The 12,793-nt window shown below is 48.9% G+C and overlaps 6 protein-coding genes across 6 annotated transcripts; 4 read left to right on the top strand and 2 right to left on the bottom strand.

Annotated features, from left to right (window-relative positions):
• Positions 1 to 69: 69 nt before the first annotated feature.
• Positions 70 to 2,243, bottom strand: EI90DRAFT_3062563 (P-loop containing nucleoside triphosphate hydrolase protein; the record flags this gene model as incomplete). The annotated part of the gene is made up of 8 exons (XM_039060644.1): positions 70 to 463; positions 521 to 608; positions 662 to 801; positions 853 to 960; positions 1,015 to 1,190; positions 1,247 to 1,741; positions 1,795 to 2,022; positions 2,076 to 2,243. Coding segments are annotated over 8 exons (1,519 nt in total), but the record flags the coding sequence as incomplete, so codon positions are not given.
• A 164-nt stretch (positions 2,244 to 2,407) lies between these two features.
• Positions 2,408 to 3,429, top strand: EI90DRAFT_1394130 (uncharacterized protein). Its single transcript, XM_039051751.1, has 2 exons — positions 2,408 to 2,879; positions 2,944 to 3,429. The coding sequence occupies exons 1-2, from the start codon at positions 2,716 to 2,718 to the stop codon at positions 3,314 to 3,316; spliced, it is 537 nt and encodes a 178-aa protein (XP_038914841.1). The 5' UTR covers positions 2,408 to 2,715; the 3' UTR covers positions 3,317 to 3,429.
• Positions 3,127 to 5,061, top strand: EI90DRAFT_3062569 (Aspartate/glutamate/uridylate kinase). Its single transcript, XM_039060645.1, has 7 exons — positions 3,127 to 3,420; positions 3,470 to 3,565; positions 3,613 to 3,781; positions 3,834 to 4,084; positions 4,146 to 4,571; positions 4,629 to 4,872; positions 4,925 to 5,061. The coding sequence occupies exons 2-7, from the start codon at positions 3,542 to 3,544 to the stop codon at positions 4,942 to 4,944; spliced, it is 1,134 nt and encodes a 377-aa protein (XP_038914842.1). The 5' UTR covers positions 3,127 to 3,420; positions 3,470 to 3,541; the 3' UTR covers positions 4,945 to 5,061.
• Positions 5,062 to 5,293: 232 nt separating this feature from the next.
• On the top strand, positions 5,294 to 6,850 carry EI90DRAFT_2924027 (magnesium transporter NIPA-domain-containing protein; the record flags this gene model as incomplete). Its single annotated transcript, XM_039054840.1, has 6 exons — positions 5,294 to 5,374; positions 5,436 to 5,535; positions 5,669 to 5,744; positions 5,799 to 5,959; positions 6,011 to 6,302; positions 6,352 to 6,850. The coding sequence occupies 6 exons, from the start codon at positions 5,294 to 5,296 to the stop codon at positions 6,848 to 6,850; spliced, it is 1,209 nt and encodes a 402-aa protein (XP_038914843.1).
• A 332-nt stretch (positions 6,851 to 7,182) lies between these two features.
• On the top strand, positions 7,183 to 10,624 carry EI90DRAFT_3210546 (Creatinase aminopeptidase; the record flags this gene model as incomplete). The annotated part of the gene is made up of 22 exons (XM_039066446.1): positions 7,183 to 7,268; positions 7,340 to 7,513; positions 7,563 to 7,594; positions 7,654 to 7,685; positions 7,738 to 7,789; positions 7,867 to 8,013; positions 8,072 to 8,209; positions 8,267 to 8,417; positions 8,450 to 8,552; positions 8,606 to 8,710; positions 8,762 to 8,853; positions 8,926 to 8,987; positions 9,046 to 9,101; positions 9,160 to 9,181; positions 9,241 to 9,281; positions 9,342 to 9,451; positions 9,558 to 9,598; positions 9,654 to 9,660; positions 9,716 to 9,771; positions 9,833 to 9,895; positions 9,949 to 10,073; positions 10,127 to 10,624. The coding sequence occupies 22 exons, from the start codon at positions 7,183 to 7,185 to the stop codon at positions 10,292 to 10,294; spliced, it is 1,863 nt and encodes a 620-aa protein (XP_038914844.1). The 3' UTR covers positions 10,295 to 10,624.
• EI90DRAFT_3145930 (uncharacterized protein) lies at positions 10,523 to 11,922 on the bottom strand (the record flags this gene model as incomplete). The annotated part of the gene is made up of 4 exons (XM_039065360.1): positions 10,523 to 11,263; positions 11,319 to 11,400; positions 11,456 to 11,754; positions 11,818 to 11,922. The coding sequence occupies 4 exons, from the start codon at positions 11,920 to 11,922 to the stop codon at positions 10,523 to 10,525; spliced, it is 1,227 nt and encodes a 408-aa protein (XP_038914845.1).
• Between the last annotated feature and the right edge of the window lie 871 nt (positions 11,923 to 12,793).

The raw sequence follows: 12,793 nt of genomic DNA on the forward strand, positions 1-12,793 counted from the left end.
CCAAGGAGAATGTATTCACGGCCGGTCTACTGGCCTATCACCCCTGTCAGCCGAATGTATCATTTGAATCCATCTGCATAACAATATTAATGCTGCTTCCCTATTACATTGCCTACTGTCTTATGTATCCACCTGACCGAGTGGTGTGTACTCGGTACGAGGTGCACTCCTTTACAAATCATGATCCTCATTCATGATAAATTGATAATTGAAGGAAATTCCCCGTTTTAACCCGTCGGTGAGAATGTTTCAATAACAGCCCTTCAGGACAAGTGGCGATCTATCCGCACTGACAACGATGCAGAAGCAGTGCCCTTGAAACCCACGAGATACCACATAGTACGTTGTTACAAAGACTTGACCAACCCGATATATGAAAGAAACTCCCGCCACCCCGCTAACCACCGCAAAGCATCACGATCTCCAAAAACGATGAGAAGTGATCGGGCACGCGTCATGATCACTGTTATTCAAGAGGTCAGCAGGTTCTAGGAACAATTCTGTGGCAAATTCCCCGCACCATTGAACGCACACAAGTCGTTAAATTTTTTGGTTAAATCTGGTATATACTCCCGGACGACGGTGGACACAATGATCACGTCCCGTAACTACATTGATTGCATGTAAGGCATGGGATTTTCGCCGCGGCATATAGACTTACCTCATGGCCGTACGTCTCCCATGTGCCAATCTTAACCGTACTTAGAGTCCGACGGCCAGCGCTTATTTGAGACTCCATGAGTTTTTTGATAACCTGGCACTGAGCCGAGCAGGTCGAGATAATCCCAATAGTTGTGGGATCTATAAAGGTCATCAAGCGCTCAGTTTTCAAGTGGAATAGTCTCAATTTACCGAAGCCTTCATCCAGCAATGACATCACTTGTTGAACCGAACGTGTCGCCTCATCTTGATTGATGAATGAGACGGAAAAATCAGCCTCATACACGCTTTCGCATACGCCTAAGCACCAATCCGTAAAGATTGAATTGATTTGGCAGATCGATCAAGAATTACCAGTCGTGTGATGTGCAACAATAGGGAAACCTCGCGAGTTGAGGCCACTCCAATTGTCAAACTGACAGAGTGTTTGCGGGTTGCCGCATGCGGCCAAACGGCCGGAATAGAGGACCATGTTCACAATATTGAGTATCTTTGGATTGAGGGTATAATTTTCTGTCAGATGCACAAAGCTCCATTCGGCATCGTGAGGAATTTATGCTAGTTCTGGATGTATTTGATGACTTACTAGAGAGAGGATGCGGGTTCCTGAGAATATAGAGATAGGCTCAAAAGCCTCTGAAAGTAGGACTGATCGATCCCAACGTTCTTGCCGATGCTTGACTTGGATCGCCCGTAAAAAGGGTCTCCAAGTAAAACAACACGAGTATCAGCCCCTGTGAGACATTTTAGGGGTATCATAGCTTCTGGCTCGCCAATTTCTTGAGCCGTTGGAAGGAAAACATGGGTGAAGTGTCCATCAGGCAATCCTACTCCGTGAAGTAAGAACGAAGTAAGGCACGTTGTGACAACGAGGGGATATGGTTGGATCTGCCAGCGATCCATAGCTGAGCATCGGGGATCCTCATCGTAGTTCAGCACGTTGCACCCGGCCTGGAAAAACAGGCCACAGAGATCATCAGCATAGAGTTGATCGTGCGTGCAGATGAGAATGCGTAGTTGAGCCAATTGCAGTAGCTCTAATACAGCAGTTATGAGCACGGTAGTTTCCCCCGTCCCAGGTCTTAGGTAACCTCTGATCAGCACAATGCCAAAGAGGGGAGAGGAAAATCTTACGGGCTTGAGATGATTAGTGGCGGAACCGCTGGAGGGTGCCGAGAAATTGAAGAAACAGCAAGGTACTGAGACGCCCCTAGCCAGTTTCCACGAGGTTGCATAGGGATTGATTCAAAGTACCCCTTGTTTGAATGAAGCAGGGAGGGCAGTACAAGGCGAAGATCATGTTTCGCTATTCTAATTGCATCATGCACACGCCTGTATTTTTCCAACTGGGATCCGCTCGGTCTAAACGAAAAGCTCTATTTATTTCCACGGTGCTTATTGGAAGGCGAACGGACCGGGTGATATCTTTCTCTTTGTAGAGGAGAGCGTCCAGGAATCGCTGGTATTGCACAGGGTCTTCAAAAGAGTGTTCAACTGATGAGGGACTATGTATCATTGATGTCGAGGCCCTTCGCGCGGAGGAAGAGTTGACATCAATATTAGCCCACTGGTCGTGCCACATCCTGGTGTGAAGGGGCCTGAAATCACACTGAAGCAAGATGTCACATATTTAGCTACGCACATCAAAATTGCGTCCAAGAATTGAGATGTCACTAGACAGCTATTAGCCGTGCGCCGGGCCCTGGAATCGTGTGATTCGTTCGCTGACCAAGTGAGCGACACTGTTTTTGAGGAAAGACTTCAACTGGGGCTGCCTTCAGAGTTAAAGCAGAAGTAAGAGTAACGAGCAAGTTCTCTTCATTGAAGGGCAGCCCGCGGCGAAAATTAGGGTGTTGTGCACAGACGACACGGCACAGTCGTGTGAAGTCAGTCGTGTTGGGCGTGGGGCAGCGATCAGCAATCCAAGGCCCCACACGTGCCTTTGACCCAAAAAGTCTTTCGACATGAGTCATTTCGTCCCTTACAACGCAAACGAAATTTTCCTTGAGGTCAGCCTTAGGGGAACTAAGCGCTGACTGTGGGATACCCACAGAAATGTCAGACTCGAGTGATCCCTCGCCCCCGGAGACGCCGGAACTGATGACGCCGCCAAATCTCCATCAAAACTCGGCTGATCCATCCGCAGCTTGGCTCGTCCAGAAGTACGGCGGTACCAGTGTCGGGAAATTTGCTTCGAAGATCTGTGAGGAAATTGTACCGTATGCTTTAGCTTGTTGACGCCCAATCCTCCCATGTTTCATGCTGAAATTTTGCCCTTAACAGTATGTACATGGACCAGCATCGCGTGGCAATCGTATGTTCCGCCCGGTCGGGATCGACTAAAGCGTTGGGGACGACGAACCTTCTGTTACGGGCCGCTGGGGAGGCACTGAAGCGTTGTCCGCCCAGTTCTGGAGCTGTACAAGGGACTATTACGCCATTCGTGGGGAGGCCAATTCGTTCGATGTCATCCGCAGCCGGTCCGAGTACACGATCGGTCTCGATTGCTGCAAGCAGTGACTCCTCCCACTCCTCCCCGCCAAGTCTTGTGCCGTCAACTCCCTTAGATCAAGTTAACGATGTTGTGGCTTCCGAAGCATCGGACCCCTCCCCTCGTTCTGTGCCACTATCGACATTCTACAAAATGAGCACGTAGTAGCAGCCCGAGAAAACGTTCGGGACTCTAAATTATTAGGGGAATTAGAGGCAGAGATCGAGAGGGACTGTGATACCCTTAAGAATTTTCTGTCGGCAGCGCAGGTTGGTATGCTTTTCCACTTCCCATGCAAGGTGCTGATGCTACATAAAGGTAATAGATGAAATTTCTCCACGGTCGAAAGATAGCATTATAGGGACTGGTGAGAAGCTGGCATGTAGGCTAATGGCAACGATACTTCGTGACAGGGTACGGAATTTTCCTGCGAGGCTTCTGCAGTATTCATTTGTGCCTAGGGAATCGATTCCGAGTATATTTCCCTGGAAAACATTCTTCCTAACGATGAAGGGGACCGCTTCACTTTCGGCGAAGGTGATCAATTGGACCAATGGTTTTATGATCGGTTGTCTGCAGTCATGGGGGAGAGGATCAGACGCTGTGGATCAAAGGTACCCGTCGTCACAGGTATGGTGCCTTGGCTATACCCGTCGTCCCAAATTGATGCATGTGTTTCCAGGCTTCTTTGGTCCGGTCCCCGGTTCCCTTCTGAGACAAATCGGCCGCGGTTACACAGATCTCGCAGCTGCTTTGCTGGCTGCAGGACTAGAGGCATCCGAGTTGCAAATATGGAAAGAAGTGGATGGGATATTCACCGCAGACCCTCGTAAAGTGCCCACAGCCCGCCTGATCCCAATCATATCACCGGAAGAGGCGGCCGAGCTCACTTATTATGGAAGTGAGGTCATCCATCCATTCACTATGGAGCAGGTGAGCCGTAGTTCCTTTGATTCCCCTTCTGGATTCAACTGCCTGGACTCTATGCTGCCAGGTCATAAGACGAGATATACCAATCAGGATCAAGAATGTGGAGAACCCACAAGGTGGAGGAACGGTAATCCACCCCGATCCTGACGAAAGCCTTGAATTTATGTCAAGACTCCCATCCGGCTCTGTCACTCCCGAAGAGATATCCGTATCGCGAGTACACTCACTATCATCGCCCACGTCCACCAAACATCGGAGACTTCCCACCGCAGTAACAATAAAGGAGAATATTGCTATTGTCAATGTGAACTCAAACCGGAAAACGGTGTCTCGCGGTTTCTTCGCGAAAATATTTGGACTGTTGGATAAATTTGGACTCGTAGTCGACCTCATCAGCACCAGTGAGGTACATGTTAGCATGGCAATGGATGACTCGCTTGAGAAGCGGTTATTTGACCGTTTGCTACAAGAACTGTCGAAGAGTGGATCTGTGCGTTATTCTTTCCTTGAGTGTACCGCCTTCCCTAACTCACAGGTGTGATTGCAGGTCTCCGTGCGCCGGCGCATGGCAATCCTGTCGTTAGTTGGGAAGAAGATGCATCATATGATTGGGATATCCGGTCGCATGTTTACCGCGTTGGCTGATGGTAACATCAACATAGAGATGATAAGTCAAGGCGCGTCGGAAATAAACATCTCCTGCGTCATTGATGGGCAAGACGCCGTGAAGGCTCTGAATTTGATTCACCAAACTTGTCTTCAAATAAAGCCTGAAGGTGCCAGAGGCATCGGTAGGTGTGTAATACTATACTCTTTTCGTACTTCACTCAGAATATCACACAGTTGGACAATGGCTGTTTTAGCTTCTCCTTTGATGTTAAAAGAGTTAGGTGGACGACAAGGGGAAATAGTGACATTTGATGTATGTACAGCCTTGAGCAGTATCCCATTCCATAGCAACCCACACGTCTCCCTCCGACACAAGTACTGTGTGATTGGGTTGATACTGTTAAAGAGAGGCTGGTCACCTGCCTAGTTGACACTGTGGCCGATACTTTCACATCAGCCGCTATCGTGTAAGCGCCGACGGAGGGAAACAATACAACGGTGACACCCGCTACAATCGAATCCTGTGATTGCTTCTCGACCCATATCAAAGTTCAACTCAGCGCTGGCGTCGAAGGAGGAAGAACTGCGACGAATCCATCGCGAATGGAGGGCAAGTACGTTGGTCTTCTCCTAGCTTTATCCGGGACGATCGGTATTGGAAGTAGCTTTATAATTATAAAAAAGGTGGAGACGTTCAATTGACATGCCCGTCCGTCTTCCTCATATTCGTCTCTTATCGTTGTAGGGTTTAAATGATGCTGCCTTGAAGAGCTCGTCTGCGGCTAACGCTTCGGATAACTTGTCATATCTGCGGAACCCCATCTGGTGGGCGGGAATAGTCACAAGTGAGTGTCTCCGGTCTCCGCTCCTGTTGGAGATGAGTGCTAATAACTTCCTTCGGCAGTGGTTCTCGGGGAAGGTTCCTACAGCTCATGGGCACCAAACTGCTCGATCACTAACATTTTGCTTCATGTCCAGTTGCCAACTTCGCTGCGTACGCATTCGCCCCTCCCATTCTTGTCACGCCACTTGGAGCCTTAAGCGTCCTCATTGGGTAACAGTCACCTCTCATTTCGAGTGAAATACAATCTCAAAGACCGGAATGTAGTGCCATATTAGCGTCGCTGTTCCTTGGAGAAGAACTAGGACACCTGGGTCGCGTGGGGTGTACACTTTGCCTTCTGGGTTCATTAATCATCATTCTGCACGCACCTGAAGATAAAGAAGTACAAACAGTAGATGAAATCCTTCACTTCGCTATACAACCAGGTGTGTGGTGCTATGTTGTAGGAACCAGGGAAGTACTTAACCGCGTTGTAGGGTTTTTGCTGTATTGCTTCACCGTTCTCATCTTCACCCTTGTAATGGTGTACCGTGTATCACCTCGCTACGGAAAGAAAAGCCCGCTGGTGTACATCTCCATTTGTTCGCTGGTAGGATCAATATCTATTATGGCGATCAAAGGATTTGGCATAGCGATCAAGCTCACTTGGAACGGCAACAACCAACTCACGCATCCTAGCACATACGTATTCGCTATTGTGGTAGCAGTCTGTATCATGGTTCAAATGACCTATTTCAACAAAGCCCTCGATACCTTTTCAACGAACGTGTGAGTAGAATCGCCCCACTTCTTAGACTTCTGCTTATTCGAGCTCCAGTGTAAACCCTATATATTACGTTGGATTCTCTTCGGCAACAATCATCGCATCCCTCATCCTATTTCGGGGGTTCAACACTTCCGACCATGTCAACATTGTTTCACTCATCGCTGGCTTCATTGTCACATTCCTTGGGGTACATTTACTGAATCTCTCTAGAAAACCCGACCCTCCACCATTAGGTGAATCTGGCCACACTTTGTTAGAGGGAGGTCTGATGAATCCACGAGTGAGCGTCACTGCGCGATTGTCCGTCGACAGTAACTGGTCAGCGCATGGAGGGCCGCCTTGGTCCGCTGGCCACGGTCGAAGGAGCAGCCTGTACAGATCACAAGATGCCCAACTGCATTCTGCATTTGATGATGAAGGAGTGGGCCTCGAACTTCTGAAGGAAGAAGATGAAGAGGAGGGAGGAACGACAGAACAAATGCACATTACTTCGGGCAGGCCTGGAGATCGTGATTTCCCCTTACGAACACTGAATGGGACGGCTAGATAGTACTTTGTTCCCACAATATATTCTGATGGACGGTGTTGTTGTAATTTATTTCACTTATCTGCTCTTAATAAGCATGCGGACCTCCCAGGACCTTAACTAGGACTTTCAAGCCCGATTGAGGTTGATGTTGGTTTGTCAACGCTGCACCAGGGCGCCAGCTGGCAGTGTTACTCTGAGCCACCAAACCGAAGCGTCTCCAAGTGACCCTCCGATTCGGCATGATCCGAACAATAAGATCCTCGATCGCATGGGTGGTCACAAGGCATTGTAGGCCTCGCAGGTTCAAAGTGGACGGATCCTTCATCGTCAGGAAAAAGCTCTTACATACCACAATGGAAGATGAGCAAACTACCACGGGCTCAAAGCTCGCGGCGCTGAGACGTTTGATGCGCAAGGACGAAAACGATGTGCAGACTTAGTTCGTGGCTTCATGAATTGTTGCATGAATGGTTGGCCGTTCTGATGGTCGATCCCCTGGTTTTGCGTTAGTATCGTGCCGTCAGGAGACCAACATTCTAGCGAGTATACTGCCGACTGTGATGGGAGACGTGCATTTATTTCGAACTTCACCGGAAGTGCCGGGATTGCGGTCATAACGTTGGGCCAAGCCAATCTGTTCACGGATGGGAGATACTTCCTGCAGGCATCCCAACAACTAGATAGGCAAGTGACTTGATAGTGGCGAAACCAGGTGCTTAACCGACTTGTGAAGCAATTGGACGCTCCAGAAGCAGGGTATCAAAGGTACACATTTCTCCCGGAGAACGACTCGTCATCAATCACATCTAAATGGGCTTTTATAGACGTGCCAACGTGGCAAGAATATCTTGAAAAGGTTCAATCTATTACTCTTTTGAGATGCAGCCCTCAGACTGAATATTACGCAGAAAATTCCCCACCCTAATCGTGTTGGAGTGGACCCAAGGCTATTGCCCGCCCGTGAGTTTTAATGGGACTACAGTTTTCATTCGCGCCCTACGCGGTCTTACGGGTAACTCATGTTGTTCCTAAACTAGCCGAAGCTGAATCCCTATCGACGAAACTTAAAATGAAGGGCTCCAGTCTAGTTCCTCTCTCCGCGAACCTTGTGGACGAAGTCTGGGGCTCTTCCCGTCCGCCTCGACCAGCATCACGAGTTTTTGCTTTGACTAACGATTACACAGGTACAAGATTCGTATATGTAGCCCATCCCCCTTCCCGTTGACCAACGTATCTGTTCAGGCCGGTCAGTGGAAGAAAAGCTTAAAGAGATCCGTGAGAAGTTGAAGGAGTTGGACGCGTATGCGGTGGTTGTCAGTATGCTTGACGAAGTGGCATGGCTTTTCAATCTCCGAGGCTCAGATATTGCTTACAATCCAGGTATTTTCTCTCCGTAATCCCGGCTCGTTTCGTTGATATATGCGTTTCGGCATTCAGTGTTTTTCGCGTATGCCATTGTGTCAAGAACCGATGCGACACTTTTCATCAACGAAGAACAGCTCGATGAGAGCGCACGGGCTTATATTAAAGATTTGGCATCTATCAAACCTTACGAGGACATTCTCGCCCATGCCGCATCCTTATCAGAGTCTAGTTTGGAATTCAAACAAGTTCGTGAAGCGCACGAGTACCGATTTCCTGGTCGGTGTCTGATTCAGCGATTGAGCAGAAAATACTAATCAGTAAACTGGCAAGCTGGGCCCTACTCAAGGCAATAGGGGAGGTGATAGCATCAATAGTCCCACAACGACACCCATTGAAAGTAGAAATTTGCAGGAGGAAATTTCCATCGCATCACCAGTGGCGGATGCCAAGGCGATTAAAAATGACGTCGAAATAGAAGGCTTCAGGCATTGCCACATTCGAGATGGTGCAGCACTCGTGAGTTACCATGATACATCGAACCGAAGAAGGCATTCGAATCTTCCCCAGGCCCAGTACTTCTCATGGTTGGAAGAGCAGATTGCCCAGGGGGTGGAACTCACAGAATACCAAGCTGCCGAAAAACTTGAGGGGTTCCGATCGTGAGCCACTCACAAGCTGTGCTCATTGTGAATTACAGCTAACTAGCTGGTTGGGATGGGATCACACCACAGCAAGCTAGATCTCTACAGGGGACTTTCTTTTACCACAATATCTTCTACTGGACCAAACTGCGGTGGGCATTGCAGTATTCCACGCTTTAGAGCGCCACTATAATGTACACACTTCTTCAGCGATCATCCACTATTCGCCTGATCCAAAAGAATCTGCAGCCATCAAAAGAGATCAGGTACGGACTATTCGAATTATGGGGCCTCTATTCTCAGGTGATGATTGCCCACACAAAGATTTATCTGTGCGACAGTGGAGGTCAGCTGTTCCCATCTCCTGCTTGGTCAATGGAAATACCGAATTTTCAAGGATTTTAGCTCAATATCTGGATGGTACCACGGATGTCACTAGGACGTGGGTATGTTAGAACGTGCAGAATTGCGATGGAGTCGCGCTGACTCTCCGGGGAACCTCACAGCACTTTGGCACACCTTCGTCAGAAGAGATACGCGCTTTCACCCGTGTTCTTCAAGGTCACATTGCTATTGATACGTGTGTTTTCCCACAAGGTCTGTCAATTCTTCTTCGGTACACTGTGTGGTTAAAGCTCATCGTTTTCTGGCCAAGGAACATCGGGTTATCTTATGTGAGATCGCGTTACGGCTCCTTTACCAATAATCCAATGCCATTTCAGTGACGCCTTCGCCCGGCGGGCGCTATGGAAGGAGGGACTAGGTAAGTCAACACACTCTTAACGACGCCCCCAACGTTGACTCTCGACAAAACAAAGACTACAGGTATTTAGCAATTATTTCTTGGTTGGTAATAGGTATTCTTAAATTAGTCAAATAGGCATGGGACTGGTCATGGCGTGGGCCATTTTTTAAATGTTCACGAAGGGCCCCAAGGTACGTAAATAGGGTACTCTTCAACTACTTCAATGCCAAAATATGCCCCTGCGGGAGGCAGGAGTTGGCACGAGGATAGCTTACAACGAGACGCCTTTAAAAGCAGGAATGACCCTTTCCAACGGTGACGATCATTTGGCTCCATTCATTACCAGTTAGCTAACGCTTGCTGTATAGAGCCCGGCTACTATGAAGATGGGAAGTTTGGAATCCGAATAGAAAATGTTGGCGTTGTGAAGCCTGCCCAGACTCCTAATCAGTTTGACGAACGCGGCTACCTCACATTTGAGCACTTTACCATGGTTGGTGTATTGTTAACTGATTGCTTGAATGCTTGACATATTGGCCATCACAGTGCCCAATCCAGACTAAACTGGTTGACGTATCTCTTCTTACGAGCGAAGAAAAAGAGTGGCTGAACGCTTACCATTCCGAAGTATACGAGAAGGTGTCTCCATCATTACAGAAGATCGGGGAGGCTCTCGCCATTGAGTGGTTGAAGAAAGAGTGTGCTGCGATTTGACACGTCCCACTCTCGCATAAAGATATGTAACAAAACGGCTTGGCTTCACAACAATTGTTACAATGATATCGCAGCGCTTGTATTACATTGTAGCCCTTCGATGAAGGCTGACACATGGCAAGGGGCAAGTAACGAAGTTGATTAGAACCTCAGCCAGTAAATTTGATTAACCTGTATTGCTCTCGAATTGCCAGTCATTGAGTTCCTGGGATGAGGCTGTCCTCCACTTCATTCGCCAATGCTTGCGCCTCCTCCTCTCCTTCGACCAGCCAGAGAGCCAGTTTCAGCGATTCTTGCTCCACGTTCAACACTGACTCGGCGCCCCACAGCCGCATTGTTACTTGTATTTGGTGCATTCCCTTGGCCTACGGAGTTCCTCCGACTGATGCTTGGGGACAGTGAAACAGAAATGCCGGGCGAGCCTACTGAAGATGATAATGACGGTGGTGGTACGGAGGGATAGCTAAGTTGGGGTGCCCCAAGAGGTTGGAATACGAATGCCTGAAGAGGGAGGGGGGAATTTGATGAAGGGGGTGTAGTCGCGTGAGTATTGTATGATTCGAGATCAGGGGTTCGGAGATTTGGGGGCGAAAAAGTGAATGGGGATGATGGGAGTGATGATGAGGGTGAGTTTGTGGCTGACGAAGTTGTGGAGGTGGAACTAGAGGCTGAATGTCGTAATGGTGTATGGCCGTTCGTCCGATGGATAGGAAGAGGTCGCATTGCTGTGGAGGCCACGGTGCGATTGCCGTTGTCGCGGTGGATTGGAATTGGTGTGGCTCCGGTTGCTCTATTGGGAAGGCTGGGGTTATAGTCTGGGGACGAGGCTACTGATGATGTAGTAGAGCTGAGATTGGGATGGTTGACGGCCTGAGGACGGCGGTGGATAGGCTGGGATAGAGATTCGGCGGGGGAGTTGGTGATGCTTGGACCTGTTAAGCCGATGAGGCTGTCTACGGATAAGCCGAGCTAAAACACGTATTACTAGGTCAAGGCAGTATGGAAATATAGCCTGGGTGCGTACTCTCCGTCGATGTTCAATGAGTTCTTCCCTGTAAATATCGTTAAGCCTGGTGACTCTGACGTAGTCCCGTTCCATCTCGTTGCTATCTCGAACACGGTGAGTGAAGTAGCAAGGATTAATCTTCGGAGGTTTCTTACACCCGGCGCCGTAGAGATTCATTTTCACGCCGCAACGCTTCCAGAATAGCATCTGGATCAGGATATCGAGGGTCCACGATTGGGATGCTTCTCGAAGTGGATAGAGCTGACCGGTTTGAGGTGGGTGGAAGAGTGGATGTCCCTGCGCCGGACGTTGACGCTTCGCCTTGCGTGCTCTGCTGCTGCTGCTGTTGCTGCTGAGCTTGTCTCAGGGCGGTCAACTGACGAGACAGTCGTAACACCTGACTTTCACTCTCAGCCTCGAGCGTGTTCTCAAGCTGGACCTTTTCGCTGCGAAGCTAAATAAAACATGTTTCTGTGAGGACACGGTTGTGGATCGCAATAGGTCTTCGGTCGCTGACCTGCTCAAGCTTCCGCGACAGTGTCAAGGTTATCCGCTCTTGATCGGCTTCGAAGGCGTTAATGAGCTCTTCTTCCCGCCTCAGAGAGCCTCTACTGGCGGACATTGGGATGTTGGTGGGGAGTGGCCTGAGAAGTAAACGGGGCGAAACCGACATGTTTTTAGCGTTCACGGTTGTGACTGAGGACCTCGTGCCCTCGCCAAATCGGATGCATTCTCTTCCCAACCAGCGCCCATTACGGGGGTTGCAGCTGCCTCAAACTGAATATTGTAACATCATTTTTGACTACAGCCCTGCAGGGGCAAGATGCCAAATTCATATATGTAATACATGAAACAGTACAAGATGATATCATGTGTTGGAAAACGCGCGATGAATCTGGCGATGGGCTAGACGACAGGAAGTAGTTGCAACATATTCGTATCATTACTCATCTCAAGGCGAGAACTACGAACATGATAGGCTGTGACTACTTGTCGTCTGGTATGTCCCGATTGTATTTACAGGATGCGAAAAGAAAAGGCCAAATTCTTCACTCTTGATGTATGGACACGCCCCGAAGTGATGCGAACAGGGCAACGTGGGGACACGCCCACAAGTGAGTCGATCATAAAGTGACCACATATCAAAGGCGTGCGCAATGTCAGCTTCTTGAAGCTGGCACAGATGTGAGTGCGGAAGCAACAACCCGCCCGGCCCTTTGCTGGATCCCATGGTTCACGCACTGTAGTCGAGGACTTTGTTCGGGGAGTGACTTTTATTAATCTCCATGGTGAGAAGGAAGCAAATCAGATCTTTGCAGCCAAAACGACTCTTACACATGTTAATTTAGGCAGCCAGTCCATGAAAGGCAGGTCCTTCACTCAGCTCCAGTATTGGGACACAACTGTAAAGAAGGGGGGGATCTTAGCGTTCAGTCACTTGAGGATTTTGACGACATGAGAAGCCCTAGACTGTTCCACAAGGCCATATGGAG

The sequence above is a fragment of the Cantharellus anzutake genome (assembly GCF_015039405.1).
Source record: "Cantharellus anzutake strain C23 chromosome Unknown EI90scaffold_31, whole genome shotgun sequence".
NCBI classification, from domain to species: domain Eukaryota; kingdom Fungi; phylum Basidiomycota; class Agaricomycetes; order Cantharellales; family Hydnaceae; genus Cantharellus; species Cantharellus anzutake.